The sequence below is a fragment of the Mus musculus genome, chromosome 17, assembly GCF_000001635.26.
Source record: "Mus musculus strain C57BL/6J chromosome 17, GRCm38.p6 C57BL/6J".
Lineage (NCBI taxonomy): Eukaryota > Metazoa > Chordata > Mammalia > Rodentia > Muridae > Mus > Mus musculus.
The window spans coordinates 58,936,750-58,958,091 of NC_000083.6; the positions used below are offsets into that span (position 1 = coordinate 58,936,750).

The window sequence follows — 21,342 nt, forward strand, 5'->3', positions numbered from 1 at the left end:
CTATGGAGATACTTCTATCCTGATTATACAATTTGATGTTTTTACTATGGTGTTTTGTAGTGTTGTTCTGGATTCCTTTGTATCCTTATTAGTATTTATTATGTAGACTTTTATTTTTTTTATCATACATGTGAGCAAAATTGTTATCTGTTGTTTGTTTTTCTCTGATGAGAAACCTAATAATTTGTTTATAGATTATTTGTTTATCTTCTCCAGGTAAATATCTATACACAGGTCTGTTCATTTTAAATTGTATTATCTCTATATTATTGGTTATGATACTAAGTCTAACCATTCATTGTTGGTAGGGGATTAGTATAGATAGCCACACTTGTGGCTGGTTCATAGATCCACTTTTATTTTAAATAGTGGTCACTAACCATTGTATTATGGACTGTCCAGCATCTTACAGGATTCATCTTTATCTAATAATGATGCTGGAGATGTAGTATAAGAGTTCCATTGTCTATAGAGATGATGGCTCAAGGTGACTTGAAAATACAGCACACAAATGCTTGTCATATTTGAGGCTAGTCTTCATACAGAAGTATTCAACATAAATTTCTTAGGAAGGTATAAGGTGATAGAAAACATGACTATGGTTTACAAAACTTACATTTCCCCCCAAATATACTTTATTAGGGAAAGCTAAATAGAAGTTACTTCATGCTTTCATGCACATTTACATATAATGCAGATTCTGAAAACCTTCTACTTAAAAAAAAAAAAAAAAGAAGAAGAAGGATGCATTTTTGCACTTTTCCCTTTGAAATTTGTAGTTGAACAGTAGCATTTTCCATTCTGGAGCTTGAGAAAGTCAGGCTTTGTTCATCAATTCCTCCCTTGCTTATCCCGCCTTAAATGTATAGTTTTCTTTCCGAGTTTGCTTGCTATCAAAGTTGAAACATCTGTTTCTTTTGTTTATGCCAACAGATCTCACAGGCACTCGGGCTTTCACAGAAACTGTTCATGCAGATGCCAGCCGGGTGTGGGCAATTAGTTGTGTAAGTGCCAAGCAAGCTCACACTCTGTATACTTATGGATAATCATTTCCACCCCACCTACAGGTCTCTTCTCTTTATCTTTTTCATCTTTAGTGTGTAATTAAGCCTCTGTACTGCATCCAGAACAATGTTTTATAGTATGAATAAGATTCTCAGAAGGGCTGAAAATCTGTGTAATTTTAAAGTCCCTCAACCCGTCATTTAGTAGATTTGAGTAGACAATGGATTTCAGAGGGATTCTCAGCACTGAGAAATACATTTAAGAAAAAAATGAGAGAACTACACTCAGCAGCTACGCAAATCCCTGCCAGGGCAGCACTTTCTTATGTTGAATAAAATCCTGGGTTAACTATGTATTGTAGCATTTCTGTGACAGAAAAGACGCTTCAGCTTTCTTATTGCAAAACACCTCAGGGCCCAGTAAATTAAAAGTTCCCTGTAGAGCACACAGCATTGTTTGTTTTGTATTAGAATGACAAAAATATAGTTAACCATCACAACTGAATAGTTACAAAGATATCAGAAATTAACTTTGAAATGGTGGATTTTCATGATTAAATTGACTTGAATCACCAAGGAGACAAACTTCTCGGGTATATATGACTGTGTGCAGTGCGATTCTGTCCACTGGCTTGGCTCTCAATTGAATAAAGAGAAGAAGGGAGATAGGAGATAGGGAAGAAAGAAAGGAAAGATGAAAGGATGGAAGGAGAGAGAGAGAGAGATCAAACAGCTAAATACCAACTCTCACCTCTCTTTGCTTTCTGGTCTGCCCAGATACGAAGATCCCTAGTCCCATACACCTGCCACCATGGGCTGTATCCTGCCTTCCCTGCTAACATATTTGCTATGTCTTCCTTGATACCATGGCTTGCTTGTGTATTAGTTAGCATTCTCTATAGGAACAGAAGGTATAGAATGAATATTGGGTTTAAACGAATTTGTGTAGTACTCTTCCACCTATGATTTGTGTCTCAAATTGAATAAAAAGAACAGGGAGAGGAGTGAAAGTGGGAAGGAGAGAAAGAGGAAGTGAAAAGAAGAAGGAGGAGGGGGAGGGGAAAGAGGAGGAGAAGGAGGAGGAAGAGAGAGATATTAAGCAGCTAAGCATCAACTCTCATCTCTTATTACTTCTTGGTCTGTTCAGATAAGAGGAATCCTAATCCTACTCTCTCTCTCTCTCTCTCTCTCTCTTTTATACATATATGTGTGTATGATTATATATCTATATATATATATACATAATAATGAATATGTATGTTACTTTATTATATATTGATTCATTTATATGCTAGAGAGAGCAAGCAAGCAAGCAAAAAGAGCAGCCTTCCTTCTCTCCTGTTCTTTCCATAGGCTGCAAATGGGAGGTGTGACCCATATTATGGGTGGATCTTCCCACCTCCAAAGATCCATATTAAAAGTGGATCTTCTCACCTCAAATGAATCAGTTAAGAACATAATCCCTCACAGATGTACCGAGCTGTTAGGGTTTTGATACAATTCCAGATGTCGTAAAGTTGACAACCAAGTCTAGCCACCTCTGTCCCATCCCTTGCCAACTTTACACATAACCATATCTCCTTATGTCCTGCTTAATTTCTAAATGAAAACAAGAAATAGGTCCAAATTATGCCTATCTTGATGTAATTCTACCATGTACTATCACAGATGTCATAATTCTGCCTAACATGCTACCCTTTGTATAAAATATATTTTTTCATTTTGTATTTTTGTTTGTTTGTTTGAGACAGGGTTTCTCTGTATAGCCCTGGCTGTCCTGGAACTCACTCTGTAGACTAGGATGGTTTCGAACTCAGAAATTCACCTGCCTCTGCCTCCCAAGTGCAGGATTAAAGGTGTGCACCACCATGCCCAACCTATAAAATATAAACATACTATAAATTTTAGAATAGGTGGCAATGTTTTTTATGTATTGTAAACTTAAATATGATAACCACTGTACTTCCCTTAATTGATGTTATATTACATCATAAATATTCAAGAACAGAAAAGATAAATATCCATAAAAAACACCTGCTCAACAAAATATGACAGAAAACATCCATGTCAACTATAATCTTCATTTCAATAGATCACATGGCCAGCTGGCGTTTCAAACTACCCTTCTCTGCTATGCATTCTGTGCTTCCTCCACCTTCAGCGAGGTCTTCAGCAATTCTTGGTTCTTTTCCTAGATGAGTGACCTGAAGGGCCCTGAATGATCTGTGCACTTTGTCATCCTCCCTGTATTAGGCTGTTGTAGTTTCCAATTGTTTTATTCGTAAGACATGGAAACACAAAGAGATGCCCTAAAAGATCTCCTATACTCCACTCATAGTCTTTCTTAACTCCATTATGGAGCAGAAATTCAATTTTGTCTCAATAATCTGGATCAACTCCACTTCCAGCATAACATTCTTGTTTCTTTCTTAGCTTGTTGGCTTATGGACATCAGAAGCCCAAAATGGCCAGGAGGAGTCCGAAGTTCAAGTTCAATGGATTATTTGTTGTATCTCCTGGCAGAAGTGTTCCCTGTCTGGAACCAAAACTTTTAGGCTAGCCGAAGTTAAGGACATAAGAACAGGAAGAAAAAAAATCTTCCTAGTGGATCATGATCATGGGCTCACTGTCCCACTTCTTTGGTTCTGAAGTGGGTTCCTTGATCAGAAGCAGTGCTGTGTGTAATACCAGAATAGCGGATAAGGCATTCCGTAAGTCCATATACGATGGTTTTTGCAGAAGAATTACATGCAGGAAAGACAATCTCAAAACCAGAATAAGTATCTACTCTAGTAAGGACAAAGTGTCATTTCCATGGAGGAAGTGGTCCAGTGTAGTCAACCTACCATCAGACCACTGGCTGGTTGTTTACTCAGAGAATTGGTGCCATATCTGTCACTCAGCAAGAGCTATAGCCATGTCAACCTTGATGGTGGCAGTACTTTTTGTAGAACCCATGCATAACTTCATTTTTTGCTTTCATGCCACATTTTTTATGGGGCCATTGGGCTGGGCAATGACAGAGGTGGCTGGGGAAAGAGTCCATAGAATAGGTCATCTACTTGATTACTGAACACTTCTGTTGAAGCTTTTGGAATGAGAGTTTACATGGGACACAAGATATCTTCACAACCTTTGCTCATTTGGAGAGATCGGAGATCTCTTCATAGACTTCTTCCCCAATGTATTTCTCACCAGTTTCCCAATCACACTCTTTCCATGCCCTTGACTATCTATCCAATACATTGGCTACAGATCATGAAGCAATGAACAGCAGGCTCTCTTTCCTTCCAAACAAAAATTATGATCATGTGAACTGCCTGAAGTTCTGCCTACTGTGAAGATTTCCATTTTCTGCTGTCTTTTAGGGTTTTCCCAGAAATGGTTGTAATTTTGCAACTGTCCATTTCTGGGTAGAGCCTGCTTTATGTGCAGAACCTAGCCCTCTTCTTTGTCCGCTCAATCAATGAGAGGGCACACCCAATGAAGTTATATGTGCATGTTTGGCAGAAGATGGCATTGTAACAAGGGTAGCAACCATAAGCATTTGGGCAACTTGTCATGTAACATATTTATGCCTTCAGGACATGCTTGGGTCCTATCACAACTCTGTTTGGTGATGGAGTGCTTCTGTGCCCATCCTACCTTATGACTTGGTAGGTCAGTAACACTCAGCTCATGATGGGCAGCTCATGTTGCTTGTTAACTTGGTGACTCCTTATTAAATGATCAGTTTCTACTAAGGCCCAGTAGCATGACAAGAGCTGTTTCTCAAAGGGAAAATAGTTGTCTGAAGATGATGGTGGAGCCTTTCTCCAAAATCCCAAAGATCTGTTCTGTGATTCATCTATAGGGCTTGCCAAAGGTTCCTAACAGCACCCCTATCTGCCACTGCCACTGCCACTGCCACTTCAAATACCACTGGGTTTGCTGGATTTCATGGTTCAATAGCCTTCTGTTGTTTCAGGCCCCAAAGCTAGCAGCTTTCCAAGTAACTTGCCATATAAGCCAGAGTAACACACTCAAGTGAAGAAAAATATGCTGAATCTCCAGAATCCAAATAGGCCTGCAAAGTGTTATGCTCCTTTCTTGGTGGTGGGAGGGGCCATGCGGTGGTGGGAGGGGCCATGCGAAATAACATATCCTTCACCTTAGAAGAAAAGGAACATCTCTGCATGTCCACACCACTGGATTCCTAAAAACTCACTGAGGTAAGTGGATTCTTGAATTCTGGCTGGATTTATTTTCCATTCTCTGATACACATATGTGTTACCAACAAGCTACCAAGTGATGGCTCACTTCGTCCAATCAACATAAGATCATCAAGGAAGTGTACAAATGTGATATTTTCTGGAAGAACAGATGGTCAAATTCCCTTTGAACTAAATATGACTCAGGGCAGGGGAGTTAATATATTCTTGAGATAAAACTGTAAAAGTATACTGTTGGCCCTGCCAACTGAAAGCCAATTACTTCAAGTGGTCCTATGGACAGGTTCCAAGGAAAGGGTATTTTCTAGATCAATAGTTGCATGCCATGTCCCAAGAGAAGTGTTAATCTGTTCCTGTAAGGACACCATATCTGATACAGCAGATGTAGTTAGAGCCACTACCTGAGTTTTCAATAGCTTTCTGGCATTCTCCATGATCCATCTGTTTTCTGCTCTAGCTGAACAGGAGAATTAAAGTGAGATGTGGTGGGAACCACTACCTCTGCATCTTTTAAGTCCTTGATAGTGGCACTATTTTCTGTACTTCTACCAGGGTTGTGATACTGGGTTTGATTCTCTATTTTCTTTGGCAGAGGCAACTCCAAAGGTTTCCATTAAGCCTTTCCAACCATAATAGCCCTCACTCCAAAGGTCAAGGAACCAATGTGAGTGTTCTACTAATTTCTATTTGTTCCAATTATACATTCCAGAACTTGGGAAACAACTGTAGAATAAGTTTGGGGATCCACTGGTCTTACTGTTAGTCAGACTTCAGTCAAAAGTCCATTAATCCCCTGACCTTCATAAGGCCTTACTTTATCTGGAGGCCTACAAAGTTTCTTGGAGTCTCCCAGAATCAATGTAAATTCAGAATCTGTATCCAATAAAACCTGAAAAATCTGATTGTTTCTTTTCTCACTGTGTACATTCACCCTTGTAAAAGGCTGTAGGTCCCTCTGGGAAGCACTGGGAAAAGGCTAACAGTAAACCCCTTAGCTATTTTGTTAAGGTTCAGCCTCAGGGGAACCTGGCCGTTCCTGTATTCGAAGGGTTCTGAGTCTTCTAATTGGTGCTAGTCTGGAAATTGAGTCACAGGCGGAGGTTTCCTTTCGTCACAATCCATTGTAGCATTCCTTCCATTATTTGAGAACTTTCCCGCAGACCAAACAAAATACAGTAGGATGGAGAGCAAATCTGTGTACTGTGTGGGATCATCAATAAAAAGTAGACGGCCTATGAGCAAAAGGCAGGGGATAAGAGGTGAGTGTTCTGGTGTGTTTGTGTGGGGGTGAACTGGGATTTAGTGAAAGAGGTGATGATTTGCCACCAGAATTGGAGGGAGTCTGAGGTATGAAAGTGGGGAGAGGTAAGCAACCATGAAGTACACATAGAATAGCATAAACAGGTCATATAAGTTACGAGCTAGTCAGGGAACAAGTCCAAGCTTATGGCCTAGGCAATTATTCCTAAATAAAGAAGCCTTTGAGTCCTTATTCAGGAACAGGAGCACGAGTGAAAAAGGCTGAGGTTGCAATTGGTGCATTGAACTTGGGGCTGGAAATCCAAGTTTAGAGCCTGAGAAGTCCTGCGTGGAAGATGGTTTCCTATTCAGGTAGCGGGAAACCACACAGTCAGTGTAGCAGGCGACTCTTATAAAAAAAAGCCCCTGCTGAGTAGAAAAGCTGGCTCTTCGGGGCACTTTAGTTTAGGCTTCCCCCAAGCAGAGGATTGGAAAACATGCTAGGCAGAGCCAGGTGGTCTGTAGTAAAGGCAAAGCCCAATTCAGGCCCACAGAGGTGGGGGTGGCATGGCCCCAAACCACCTGACAGTAGGGAGAGGGAACTTATAGAGCCCACCTCCAGCAGGCGAACAGGACATCAAGCAAGGGATGGGGTTGCCATCCCACAGTCACATCTCTGACCCATAATTGTTCCTGTCTGAAAGAAATACAGGAATAGAAATGGAGAGGAGGCTGAGGAAAAGAAGGTCCAGTGACAGGCCCAAAGTGGGATCCAGCTCAAGGAACAGAGTCAACAACTTCCAGAGACACAGCCTGCAAATTCACAGAAGGGCAGAAGAAACATTTTCCTGGAGCTGGGGTAAGACTGAAAAGCCCCAAACTTCTGAACTTGTAATGTATACATCTAAAAACTGTAAAAGAGAAACAAATATTTCGTCTGAAAATAATAAAATGAAGTCATTGAGGAGAGGATTCCTTGATATTAGAAAGAATTTTCCAGAGGAAAGATGAGAGAAAATTAAATAGAGGGAAGGATGTTAAGTTTGGAAAGTGTTAAGAGAAATACATACATATAAAAGGTAAAGTCTCTTAAGAAGAGAAAGAAAAATAGAAATGTTTTAAAAGGTGCATAGATGCTAAATAAAATAATAATGAAAAACCAGAACATAGTCATAGAAATACTGAGTTTAAATATAAAAATTAAAGTGTCTGAAGTAAGAGAGAGAAAAATACAGTAAAATCAAATCTCTAAAGAAAAGAGAGAAAGAAAAATAAAATAAAATCTTTGTGGAGAGAGTTGGAGAGATTAACAAATAATTTCTATACCAGGCTAATGTCAGTAAGCACTTGTTGGCATTCACAATAGTGTCTGGGTTTGATGACTGTATATGGGATGGATCCCCAGGTGGAGGGGGAAGGAGGGACCTGGGAGAGAAAATTGATGAGATGGGGGCCAGGAGTGGAAGCAGAGGGAGGAACTTGGTCTGGTATTGGGTAAGAGAAAAGGACTGAAGCCCTGAGGGCCAGCAGAAAGAATGTAAATCAGCAACCTCAGGAAATAGGAGATTGGGGGACCCCCCCCATTCCCAGAATGCACTAGAGACCTGGGAGGTGAGAGACTCCCAGGACTCAAAGGGAGGGACCTTAGATGAACTGCCTGACAGTATGGAGAGGGAACTCATAGAGCCCACTTCCAGCAGGAAGACAGGGCATCAAGTGAGGGATGGGGTTGCGATCCCACAGTCACATCTCTGACCCATAATTGTTGCTGTCTGGAAGAATTACAGGGATAAAAATGGAGAGGAGCCTGAGGGAAAGAAGGCCCAGAGACAGGCCCAAAGTGGAATCCAGTTCAAGGGGAGGTCCCACGGCCTGACACTATTTCTGAGGCTATGGAGTGTGCACAAAAAGGGATCTATCATGACTGCCCTCTGGAAGGCCCAACAAGCAGCTGAAAGAGTCAGATGCAGATATTTGCACCCAACCAATGGACAGAAGCAGCTGACCTCTGTTGTTGAATTAGGGAAGGCTGAAAGAAACTTAGGAGAAGGTCAATACTGTAGGAGGACCAGCATCCTCAATTAATCTGGATGCCCAAGATCTCTCAAACACTGGACCACAAACCAGACAGCATACACCAGCTGATATGAGGCCTTTAACACACATACAGTAGAGTACTTCCGGGTCTGTTTTCATTCAGAGATGATGCACCTAATCCTCAAGAGACTGGAGGCCCCAAGGAGTTTAGAGGTCAGGTGAGGGGAGAGACACCCACGTGGATATGGGGTGGGGTTCAAAGGAGGTGTGGGATGTGGAACAGTTGGAGGGTAGATGGGGGTGGGGTGGAGAATGGAATATGGCGTATAAAAAATAAATTAAAAATTAAATTAAATTAGAAAAAAAAAAGAAAAATCTTTGTGGAGAAAGTTAGAGAGATTGAAAAATAATTTCGATATCAGGCTCCTGTCAGCAAGCATTTGTTGGCATCCACAATAGTGTCTGGGTTTGGTGACTGTACAACGGATGAATCCCTAGGAGGGGCAGTCTCTGGGTGGCCTTTCCTTCAGTCTATGCTCCACACTTTGTCTCTGGATCTCCTCCCATGAGTATTTTGTTCCCCATTCTAAGAAGGACTAAAGTATTCACACTTTAGTATTCCTTCTTCTTGAGCTTCATGTGGTCTGTGAATTGTACTTTTGCTATTCTGAGCTTCTGGGTCCCCAATGGAGGAGGTAGAGAAAGGATACAAGGAGCTGAAGGGGTTTGCAGCCCTATAGGAGGAACAACAATATGAAGTAACCAGTACCCCCAGAGCTCCCAGGGACTAAAGCACCAACCAAAGAGTACATATGGAGGGCACCATGGCTCCAGCCACATATGTAACAGAGGATGGCCTTGTCATCAATGGGAGGAGAGGCCCTTGGTCCTGTGAAGGCTCCATGCCCCAGAGTAGGGGAATGCCTGGACCAGGAAGTGAGAGTAAATGGGTTGGTGATCAGGGTGAGGGGGAGGGGACAGGGGATTTTCAGAGGGAAAATCAGGAAAGGGGATAACATTTGAAATGTAAATAAAGAGAATATCTAATTAAAAAAGAACTAACATGAAAAGAGAATAATCTCTATATTAAAAGCTGGAAAACATTGTAGAAGAGGGCATTTGGACCTCATAATTTTTAATTTATTTCTTTTTTACTGTGAACATAAAACTAAATACATATATATATATATATATATACATATATATATATATACAGTAATGACTGCATATATATAATCCTCTTTTTAAAAAACTTAGAATAAAACAGACTTAGATAAAGAGAGGACTAAAAGATGAACTATTAGCATAGAGGCCATAGAATAGAGACTAGAAGATTCTTTAAATAGGAGTAAAGAAACGTCTGAGAAATCCAATCTGGAGCCTACAATGACAGTTAAAGGTAGCTTCATGTTAAAAAAAAATCCACAAAGACTTGCAAAATCAGAATGACAATCCATAGAAATCTAATATATTGAGTTAAGAGTACAAATTATGCTTGAAGGCACATTAGAACAATGTCATAAAATAGCTTACCTGTTTTATATTGTAGGCTTTCAAAATTTAAAATATGCACGTGTTGATATATAGTACAACTGATACATATTCATGATTCCTATATGCTTTTGCCTTGAGTTTTATAAAGGCTGACTCTGAGATTGCAAATTTATTTGACTATGATGATGACTATCTTAGAGAGTGAAGCTAACAATGCATATCTTATCTATCTATTGATCAATAGATTGATAGATAGATTGATAGATAGATGATAGATAGACAGATATGTTAGAATACAACACTATTTTAGACATTATGACATAAAACATGTTACTGGGATATCTCATAATCCTACAGGACAAGCAACTGTAGGGAGATCTAACAGCACTTTAAAAGAAATGGTCATAGAACAGAAGGGAAATATGAGATCTCCCAAAGAACATTTAAATAGTGTTCTATTGACTTTACATTTTTAAAATGTCAATGAGAAGACAATCACAGCTGTTGAAAAGCACTAGCTCTTAGAAAGGACGACTAAATTAGATCAGCACAAATATGTGATAACTCATGTAACGTCAGGGAAGAGGTTTTGTCTGTGTTTCAACATGAAAAGAACAGTCATGAATCCCATCAAAATTAATAAAAAATAGATTTGACAAGGGAAGACATCCTGAAGATCCAGGCTGCATCTATGAAGGAAGACAGCAAGAACTAAACAGGAAACACGAATGCTGATCCCTCTACAGGGGAACAGCTCAGAGACACAAAAGTGACTCTGCATAGGCCATAAATCTTGTTGACTACAGAGTTCTGAAGACTTATCATGCCATCCTTTCAAATGGCATGGATAGAAATTTATATTACAGTTCGAATACATTGTACAAACGGACTTAAAAAGTTTGTTATGTTAAAGTTTTTCTGTTTTTTTACTTATCAATATTTTGTAAATGATAAGAAGGGGAGAGAAAAATAAGCCACAGGTGTAAATATTGCCATTGAAATGGAAGAGAGAAGAGGAGAACAGGCCAGTTGGAGGTGTCAATAAATAGAAATAGAGACTAGTCAAGAAACAATATATGCTTGATGCCTGAGGCAGTCTTAAGCTGAGGGAGGAGAAAAGGAAACTCGAAAGGAATTCTGAAATTTAGATAATTGTATTAGATTGATTTGTAGTTCTGCGATTATGCATTTGGTCTAGATTTCTAACTAAAAAAACAGAGGAACAAAATCCTTTATTGCCTGAGAGAAGACAAAAATTAGAACTCATTTTATATCTCACAGAGAGGGAAAATACATTGCTAAAGTAAGTTGAGTGAAGAACATGAAGAAAAATTATTTTATAATAAACTGTTTTTACTCTTCCGATTCCATAAACATTTATATATTAGAGACAATGTTAGTCCAGCAGTGCGGCCAAGAACAGGTGATGTGATGCGCAATGTGCTTAGGATTCCCAACAGTTGAAATAAATTAGTCAAATATCTAGTTCAGAAAGATTCAAAGGTAATTACATGATAATAGAATTTGAATTTGTTTGGAGGATGGGTCAGTCTATAGCCTAAGTCAACCTTGAACTTGAAGTTTTCCTGTCTCACTTTTCTGGAATGCTGGGATTACAGGAATGTACCATGATTCCTGGAGTATGGTACTTTTTTTTTCTTCTCAAAACAGAAAATGATCATATGCCAAATGCTAATATATAAAGAGAAGAAAAAAAAATCCTCTCATTTTTGAATCAACTGTGTAACTGTATGATGTTATTTGTGAGATTGTTACTGACTCCTTACTGGGTGTTGAGTATCACTGTGGTCAGTATGTCTTGAACTGGAGCTTACCTTTCACAAGATCATCTCTGTTTTCTATTTTCTTATTTTCTGTTTTCTATTCTGTGGAAACTTGTACAAGGTGAAGGGGATCACTCCATCTTCTGGTCCATGACAGGTTTAGCTTTCTGATAATTCAATCCAACCACCTCATTTGACCTAACTGAGCCAGTTCAGTGTAGCCTCCCCAAGAGGCTATTTGAGTTTGCAAACTTGCCTCCTTTCTCTGACGCTGTAGTTTGGAGTAGGAAAGCCAGAGATGCTGAGACTATTTAGATCTAAGTGGAAGCTTGGGACGGCAATGAAAAGAATGAAACAAGCCATGGCTCTGATGAAATGACTACATCACTGAAGCAAACCCAACATCTGCACTAGCTCAGAACTTTCAGCTTTGTGAGTCAGCCCATCTGCTCTGTTGTTTAAACCACTTTGGGTCAGGTGTTTGATTGTGTCCTAATGTACTATATTGTAGTGAAGAAACTCTGGTTCCATAGCTTGAAATTCTACGTCTCGAATCCTGGTATTTATAGACATACAAACTCAGTTAGCAAGTTTTCCACTGATTTTGATCCTAATATAGCTATTTTTTTAAATGGGAACAATAATACTAGACAAATATATAGATATTAAATACTTTGCATAGGACAGTTCTCCATGACGATTCTCTGAAATACAACATAGTTTTGATATGTAAATTCAAACCAGTCAATTCCTAATCTGAAATTATAAGAAATTTAAATTATTTCTTCTAAACCACTAATGAACAGTAATGAAATACATATCCAAATTCTTGGCACCTCCTTAGGTTTAAAATAAGAATATGTCACAGGGGTGCCCAGGCCCAAATTATGCAGCTACGACATAACTCCTACATATAAGGCTCAAGAGACATTAAAGGAGAAGTAGTGTTGGAAAGATTGTTAGAGCCACTTATCCAGAAGTCTGCTGATAGAGTGTGTCTTCTAGATATGATCAGCAAGCAATGACAATATGGCTGCCTCAATAAGATCTGAATAATTCCAAAACCAGTAGCTATCACAGCATATATGCGGAAAAAAATCACAAGATAAGGAGATATAGGCAGTTAATGACTGTTGAGAAACCAAATTAGTCTTCCCCAAAAATGAGCTCCTTAATTTGTTATTCAATACCAAGTGATCAGTGGTTAAAAACATATGTGTAAAAGCAACACAGAATGGAATCAGCACATCTTGTTTCTATATTTGATAACATATTTGTTGCAATACCATTTAAAGAAAAAGAGACCACAAATTAGAGAGAGAGAGAGAGAGAGAGAGAGAGAGAGAGAGAGAGAACAAGCTGGGGTAGGGTATAAAAGAATTGAAAGGAAGAACAGGGTAATATAGTGCTTTAATTAGGAATAACATTTATAAAGAATACTCAAGGAGGCATAATGGAAATAATTCACGGCAAATACAACCCCCAGGGCAACTCTGTGTTTATCCGAGGAGTGTATTCATACAAATAACCTGGACTTTAAAACAATATATGGTCATGGTCTGAGAACTTCTCAGTATTGTTTGGTAAACAGTCTCAGAGATTGCTTCTGTTGCTCACATGCACTTCACCAGATGGGGAGAGCCTAGGCTGTTTGATACATTTTGGTAGCATTGAGAGGGCTGTTCTGGTATGAATTAAGTTTTTTATGAGAGTACTTACTGGTATCCACTTCAGTTACTACGATTGGTTTGGAGAACTGAATCCGAAATCCCCAGGGATAATCGCCAGTTCCTTTGAATAGTCTCACAGTCCGCTCACGAACTGCAAGGGAGAAAAGAATGCATTGCTCTGAGTTGGCATTCCATACTATATACTTTTACAGTATGGTACAAGTAGCATGTTTACTGTTTGATTCCATGTCAGGCTTAATAGATATGTTCTGAGCAATACTAAGTAATAGAATATATTAATTACACAAAATTCTGCATTTCACCATACTATTTTCATACAGTGCAGTCTAATTCAATCTTCACAACACATGATGATTGTTAATAATATTTTTAGAGAAGAGAATATTGGCATGCGGAGTAGGGAGGTTAAATATTTGTGTTGAGAATATAAAGCTTACTACAGTTAAACAGTACTATACTTTAGGATTCACGCTGAACCACTCTGTCATAGCTACCCAAGAAGCAAACCTAAGGTGCTTAGATTTGTAAAAAAAGAGAATTCATTCAACACTATTCATGAAAAACATTTAAACAGTCTATAAAATGATGTTTTACAAGAAGCCAAGAGGAGTAAAAGAGCTGGCTAACTAAGAAAAGTACAGGAGCAATTGGTTTTGAAGAGGTTGGAACTGGTATGCTTGGTTGCCCTGTCAATGGAGAATCCTAAGACCATCAAAGTAAGAGTTCATGAATTTTCAGTCATCTAGCTAACTTTAATTACTGTGGATCAGTTACCATCCCACTTTTCCTTCTGTAATTTTTTCCTGCTACTTTTACATCTTCTTTTCTATATAATTCTCTCGTGTGTGTGTGTGTGTGTGTGTGTGTGTGTGTCTGTGTGTGTGTGTGTCTGTGTGTGTGTGTGTGTCTGTGTGTGTGTGTCTGTGTGTGTTTTCCTCACAAGTTCTGCTTGTTGATCAGTTCGGTTTATTCAAGACATAAACCCATCCATTGACACTCTTTGACTTTTCTCTATTTCAAGGCATTTTGCCCAAAATGAAGAAAATTTTCCAAGACTGAATTCCAGATTGTGCCTCACAGATCACGATCCTCTCTGTTCAGAACTGTTGTGGGTTATTATTCCTCAGAAATGAAGAAAAGGCATGATTCCAGATTGTGAACATCATGAGAACTTGGCTTTGAAGACTACTAAAGAGTAAGTAATTATAAAGTATAATTGGAATCATTCCTGGATTTCAGGAGTAGGTTCTTAATACTAGATCGACTCTGACGTATTTGTGAAAATGCTAGGAAATTATAAGATCAGAATACCAGCTATTAAAAAGAATAGGGAAACCTATCATCTTACAGTGAAAATTTAATACACTGCCCTTTCATAAAAAGAAGGAAAGCATTAGAATTTCTGGATAATGTATTTTTGTCCTTCTTTTTAACCTGCTGCATCTTTTACTTATGTAGATGTTATTTTTTACTTCTCAGATTATATTTAAATCGCCAGGTTGGAGTGCAAGGATGTTTCTTTTTTTATAGGTTGCCTTAGCTTGAAGTCCGAATATAAAGGCATTTTCAGAATACCTTTGTGTATACAAAATGTGGGCAGAATTAAAAGCAAGCAGGAAGTCAAAGAAAATCTTGAGACTTTGAAGTGATGGATAACAAGGCTCCTAAAGGTGGTGAGGACTTTCTTTATCCTCATCAATGGCAAGTGGTCTTAGATGAGGGTGCCCATAATATTTGTAAAAATATTATTATTATAAACTTATGTTACTTTTCAGAGCTTGTAATATGATTTACTTAATTTTTTCTCTTCATTTTTTTCATTCAAACACTCTGGAATGAATCATTACATTTCATATTAAGTTTCTTGTGGGTCATAACAAATGTAGCAGAAGGCAAAGCATTCCGCTCAGGTGCGCTCAGCCATGACCTCCTGTTTGGTCAGATAAGGAAAACAAGCATCTGCTATAAACAAGGAGACATTCTTCCTTATTCACAGGTCCATTGCAGCCAAAAACAGGAGTCATTAATTCACAAATATCTGCTGTGCACTGCTTTACACCTAGGGATGCTCTTGTGTACTAGCAAAGACAGAGAAGAGTCATATCCCCTTGAAGTTTGAGTTCTGAACACTTGTTGCCCAAACTGGCACCATTTGTGAGGGAAGAAATGATACAGTGTCTTCATGTGGATTCTTGAAGAGATGTTTGCTTTTGTAAAATGTCTGAAGAAAACACGTAGTTCTTCTCCTGTTCCCAGGAAAGGTGTGATAATATTGCTGAGAAGGCATTCTGTATACCCCAGCTCTAAAACTGTTTTCTTTAATGCTCTGCGCCTCTGGGAAAGTTTGTTTCTCATTAAAAGAATTCTCTCTTGGCACATGTGATTGGACAATGTCTTATTGAATCTCCTAATTTAAGAGGCAGAACTGGGGAATTCAAGGACTTAGGAATTAATATTTCAACATGCTGAGATAGGCTGGTAGCTAATCAGGAAAAAAATGAAAAGCAGAAATCCATTTCTGACTGTTGTAACAATAATTTTCTAACATCTCTACTTCTCAAGGTTTTTTTGTTCCCTCTAGGTTACTCTCTTGATACTATCTTCTGCTTTTGACAGATTGATTTCGCCAACAAATACTTTCTTAATGAGAGATTTTTATATGTTGATTCAAATAAAATCATATTTGTCTTTTTGTTATTCCATGAAACTATTAAGTAGCTATTGTTTTCAAGGTCATGTTTCTGTGGTTTTGGTTTCTCAGTCAAGCAATTTGAATGTCAACAACATGTATGGAAGAATAAACATTTCAATAAAGTCTTGAAATGTTGAGCTCAACTGTAGAACTCTCCTGTGGGAGGACACAATCAACATGTTTGTAACCGTGTTCCTTTCCCGTTCTGAAGACGATTTTCTCATATTTTAAGATTTATAGTCCCCCTTTCCCATGGCTCTGTCTATTGAATAATCTATAAGTGCCACACAGCTGCTGACAAGCCACAAATGAATGTCATTGTTGTTTCACAGACTGCGGGTGCATCGTCAAGTAATTTATCCCTCTAGACAGCACTTCCTTTGCATCATCTTGTTGGTTGTAAAACTCCAAATGAAGGGCAAGTATTTCCATAAATATAACAAAACTCTTACACTGAAATGCCCTACACCCCTAAGGTAGCTGCAGCGCCTTCTGAGCCTATTTTCCAGCTCAGAACTTTTTAGGAAATTAAGGATTGGGTTTGCTCTATAAGTATTAAATTTATTTTTCAGAAAATACATTCTGACACATGTAAACTAGCATTATGCTATCTTTGAAATATTATTACGTCATTAAAATGTGGGTTTTTTTTTTTTTTGTAAATTTGTTCATTTGCCTGCTGCCCACTTTCTTAACGCCTATGTCCTCTTGCTACTATCTCTCAGTGATACTAACTAGAGAACCTAACTCCAGACCGGTAAGAAGTGCACTGTACTAAGTTGCTTCTCTGGCCCCAACCCTGCTTCCACTTCCTATGTGCAGAATTTCAGGTGTATACTACTGTGCCCAGCTTATATTAGTTTATACGCCAAAGCTGGAGTTACTATTCCAAAGGAATAGTTCTTTTTATATTCTTACTTTTTGAGAATTTTATATGAGTATATATTTACACAACTTCCCCTGTCCCTCTCCTTCACCCAATTTCCCCCCACTCCCTCTCAAAATCATTGCGTCTTATTTTTTTAACATATATACACATATGAATTTATAAATACATTCTGTTGGATTCATTCATTTAGTGGTGTGTGTGTGTGTGTGTGTGTGTGTGTGTGTGTGTGTTTAGGTCTAACCATTTGGACTTGTATTACCTATCAGGGAGTTTGTCCCTATAGAAGACTAATTCTTCCTCTATCAGCAGCTATTAATTGCCTGTTGTTCTTCATCTAAGAGTGGAGGCCCTGTGAGATTTCCCACATTGATATATTAATCCCTAGTATCATATTTTAAGGAATAGGTCTTAAATAATAAGAAATTATTTTATTAATTTCAGGTTCTTTAATACATGCCAACTACCCGTATTCTTTAGTGTTTACGGGTCTAGTTAAGAGTTTGCTAAGGCCTTTGTGCCTTGCAGTAATGTTAAAATCCTTACCAGCTACTGGTCTTGGCTTTTTACTAAGACACCTGGGGCTGTCTTCAGGATTTCCATCATCGCCTCGGAAAACCCATGCTGTTGAGTGGAAATTCTCCGTGTAGAATCCTTTTTCTTCGATATCAACTCGAAAGCCAAAATCCACAGAATGAACATCATCTGAAGTGACTGAGGAACAGAAAAGGTGGGAAATGAAGTCATACACTGACAGGAAAAAGGAGCCAGTGCTCCTGGGGTCATGGTGAAAACGTACCCAGATATGCAGAGGTGAGGGCCCTAGGATAAAGAGCATTATCTGTGAACAGAAAGAAGTGTCTAAGTTGGTTGTGCATTTTTCTTGGAAATAATTTATATATTCTTAAAATATAATCAAAACAAATATTCCCCAGGCCTATAGAGAAAGCTCAACAATTAGGAGTTCTTGCTGCTCATCCAAAGATCCAAGTTCAGTTCTGAGCACCTACACTAGTGGCTCAAAACTGCTTGTAACTTTATCTTCTGGGGATCTGTCATCCTCTTCTGACTTCAGCCACTGCACTGATAGGCATACAACCATACCAACAAACATCACACACACACACACACACACACACACACACACACACACACACATAAATAAAACAAATCTTCAAGAAAGAAAAGCACACCTAAATACAAAATACTGCTTCAGGGCCTGGGCCAGGGGAGTCTGTGCACTGGACACATTACTGCAAGCACATCAGTTAAAGATAAATATTTGCTTTTGAAAAACTATATATCATTATTTAGAGGTCAAGTTGAAACCAGGTTAGACTAGGAATCAGCGTTTCGAATCCATTTGAAAACATTAAGTTCAAGGATTATCAGATACACAATCATATTGGTCTCTTTGTGCTTGAAGAAGGTACTGAAAGTGTATTTCTAGAACTCTCACCAGGGGCTAATATAGAGAGAAGTGCATAGGAAGAGATGTGTGAAGTTTTGTTTATTTGTCCTTCCATATACAAAGGAATGTCCTGGTGGTGTGGAATTCTGTGTCTTTAAGAGAAATGAACTTGTCTTTCCACATTACCTTCCATCTTTCTTTGCACCCTGGTCAGAAAGTTCAAACTCGAAGAAAACCCAACTCTATTTCTTTCAGTCTTTCATGCAGGCATAGTTGGAAAAAAAAATCAAGCTTCAGAACCAAAAGTTATTTTAAAAAAAAAAAACTGCATAATTTATTTGCATTTTAAACATGGTATTCGGAATGAGGGGCTTAAAGAACATACGTCTTCTGTTCTTCAAAGACTGGCCTTCCAATGTCCTGATCTCCTGTCTTATTTCCTGAGACTGTAGGCGTATGCTTCAGCAGTGCTCCCGAAAGCGCAGTAGAGCATCTTACTCCCCTCTCTGTTTCTCCTTATACACTGTAATGGTCCCTATGCCTTTCTCGGGAAGTCTCTGGGAGAAATCATCCATCCATACCTGACCTAGCAAGGCAGAGTTCTGCTGTAGGTCAATTACAGAACGCACTTGACTCCCTCCAACCAGCCCCACCAATGCTCTCTCGGTTTTCTCTGGAGACCCACTCTTAATGGTTCTTGTGCATTCCCACTTTCAGTTTCTTAGTGCCAGACTGCAGAGAATAATTATTAGTCATTGTCCTGACACATAGACACATGAACAATAGGTTTCCATCTTGCACATTTGCTTAAATTATGTGAGACTGCAATAGATATTTGATGGCTTGGGTGGTTTCGGGCACATTCATTCACTCACCAAATTGATTTGAAATAAATGATCTTCTCTGATAAGGTGGGTGCGATTCATTTTATGTACATTGGGGATACAATGATGGGTAAAACATTGTGGTGCAGTGTGAGAGTTCAGAGGAAGAGAGTGGGGCAGCTAGCTACAGAGAGAGGGGAAATGTATCAAAGGAAATGTATCTTCACAATCCCTTCAGAGAATCAGGTGGGGAAGAGAAGGGATACACAGGAGGGAGTGAAGCACTACTGTCATAAAAATCACGGATGACAAACTTAACACCTTTTGCATGTCAGCATAATGTCAAGAGTATGAGATTACCACATCTGCTTGGTCACTATTGGAATGTAGGTGTAAGAAAAAATGTACAAAATCATGTGCAGGATATATATCCTAAAATAATTTTTGCTTTCATATAGACCCTATTATCAGATACCATGTAATGTCTATACAAATACTCTGAAGACCCACCAATCTGCAATCTGCAGTCCACAATATTCTGCCAATACTTCCATATGTCATGCTAATGGAGTAGATAGACTATGTTATGTTTGGATGGAAAAAGAGAGGACATATGACATTGATAGGCAGTTATAAATCTGGAATGGAAATGATAAGAGCTTTATGGGACATGGTGCTTATTAGGTTGAAATTATAAAAAGTTTAGGGCAGAATAATATGAATAGTATAAATCACAATAGGATACCTGTTTCCACATAGCATATTTCAAAACACTGTAAAATTTGTAAAAAAAAAAAAAAAAAAAAAAAAAAGTTTCACTTTTTAGGTAAGTCTGTGTGTGACACTTGATTGGGATAGGAAAAGTAAAACAAAATTACACAATAATTTATTAATGTGCCTTTCTGAGCTTTGAGGTTAGATAAAAGATTTTGTTGTAGTAGTTTTTTTTAAGCTATAATAGGACCTTCTAAACTTTTAGATTTGTTTAATATAATCTGTACCTTAATAATTAATAATTCAGTTATTTTAAAAATGTTTGTTGTAGTTCACACAGATTTCTGGGACAATTGGTTTATCTTGTAATGCTTTCCCTTTGACAATAAATGCCTGTATTGGATATGCAGTTGTCCCCTGTCATGTGAGGGTCTGAGGGCAGGTCTTTATGTGGATCATTGTTTTTATCAATATGTATGGGACTGTTCAAACAGCTCACTTATTTACAGACAGATGTGACTCTGTGGATGAGTAGCTCTACATTCATTCAGTTAGCGGAACAGTGCTAATGAGCATACACTTACATAAGCTGAGACATAAAATTTGTGTTAAAACCCAATGAAGCAGCAAGCCACACACCTGCTGGAAATTTATAGCTGTTAAAGGTCTGAACATCTGCTCCATGTTGAACCTTGGTCTAAGCAGGAGAGCCCAAATAACTCTTTGTCAGATAAAGTTTGTTACCAAATTAGGTTTGCTAGATTTAATAGTTAATAAATGAGTATTTCAAACAGGAGCTCTTAAATGTTTTGCTATTACTGAAATTGCATTTTAAGTCAAGCATGCTCTTTACATTTTTATCTTTCGTTTTGGCCCCATTAACAACAACAACAACAATAATACAGTTTTTGAAAAGAATCGTAACATGCACTAGTTAGCTCTGAGTATCTTAGGTATCCTTATACTTCTTTCATTCTATTGTATCATTTGAAGAAAATGGAGAGGTGGTATGTGAAGCAGCAAAGCCCCAAAAGACCAGGATCTTATTTGAGTTCAACAGATTCAGTAATTGCTGTTTTGTGTAGGAGCATGAATCCCAGTTAGACTGTCTGAAGTTGAAACTAAGACTAATTATATATAGCTGAGTGACTTGGATCATGTCACTTATCCTCTGTAGGAGGCTCTGACTAGCAAAATGAGGTTGGAAGTACAGCGACAAAGCTCATAATTCTACTGGGAATAATGTCAACAAGAAAATGAATCATGAGTGGCTTAGAATAGAACCACCTGACATCAAGTAGGGTCACCACAATCCTTATGTCTTACTATTTAAAACTTTTAGATAGATATGTGT

At 38.4% G+C, this 21,342-nt stretch overlaps 1 protein-coding gene and 1 long non-coding RNA gene across 2 annotated transcripts in view; one reads left to right on the top strand and one right to left on the bottom strand.

Moving 5' to 3' along the window:
* The window catches only part of Pdzph1 (PDZ and pleckstrin homology domains 1), a 112,568-nt gene that overhangs the window by 57,942 nt on the left and 33,284 nt on the right, over positions 1–21,342 (bottom strand). Inside the window, exons 5-6 of the mRNA NM_027001.1 lie at positions 17,586–17,753; positions 13,490–13,591 (exon numbers count right to left, since the gene is read on the bottom strand). Of these exons, the coding sequence (NP_081277.1) occupies positions 13,490–13,591; positions 17,586–17,753 (270 nt within the window). The remainder of the gene's footprint in view (positions 1–13,489; positions 13,592–17,585; positions 17,754–21,342) is intronic.
* Gm33751 lies at positions 7,188–15,833 on the top strand. The gene is made up of 3 exons (XR_385675.3): positions 7,188–7,314; positions 14,483–14,656; positions 14,992–15,833. It is a non-coding gene; the product is annotated as a predicted gene, 33751 (long non-coding RNA).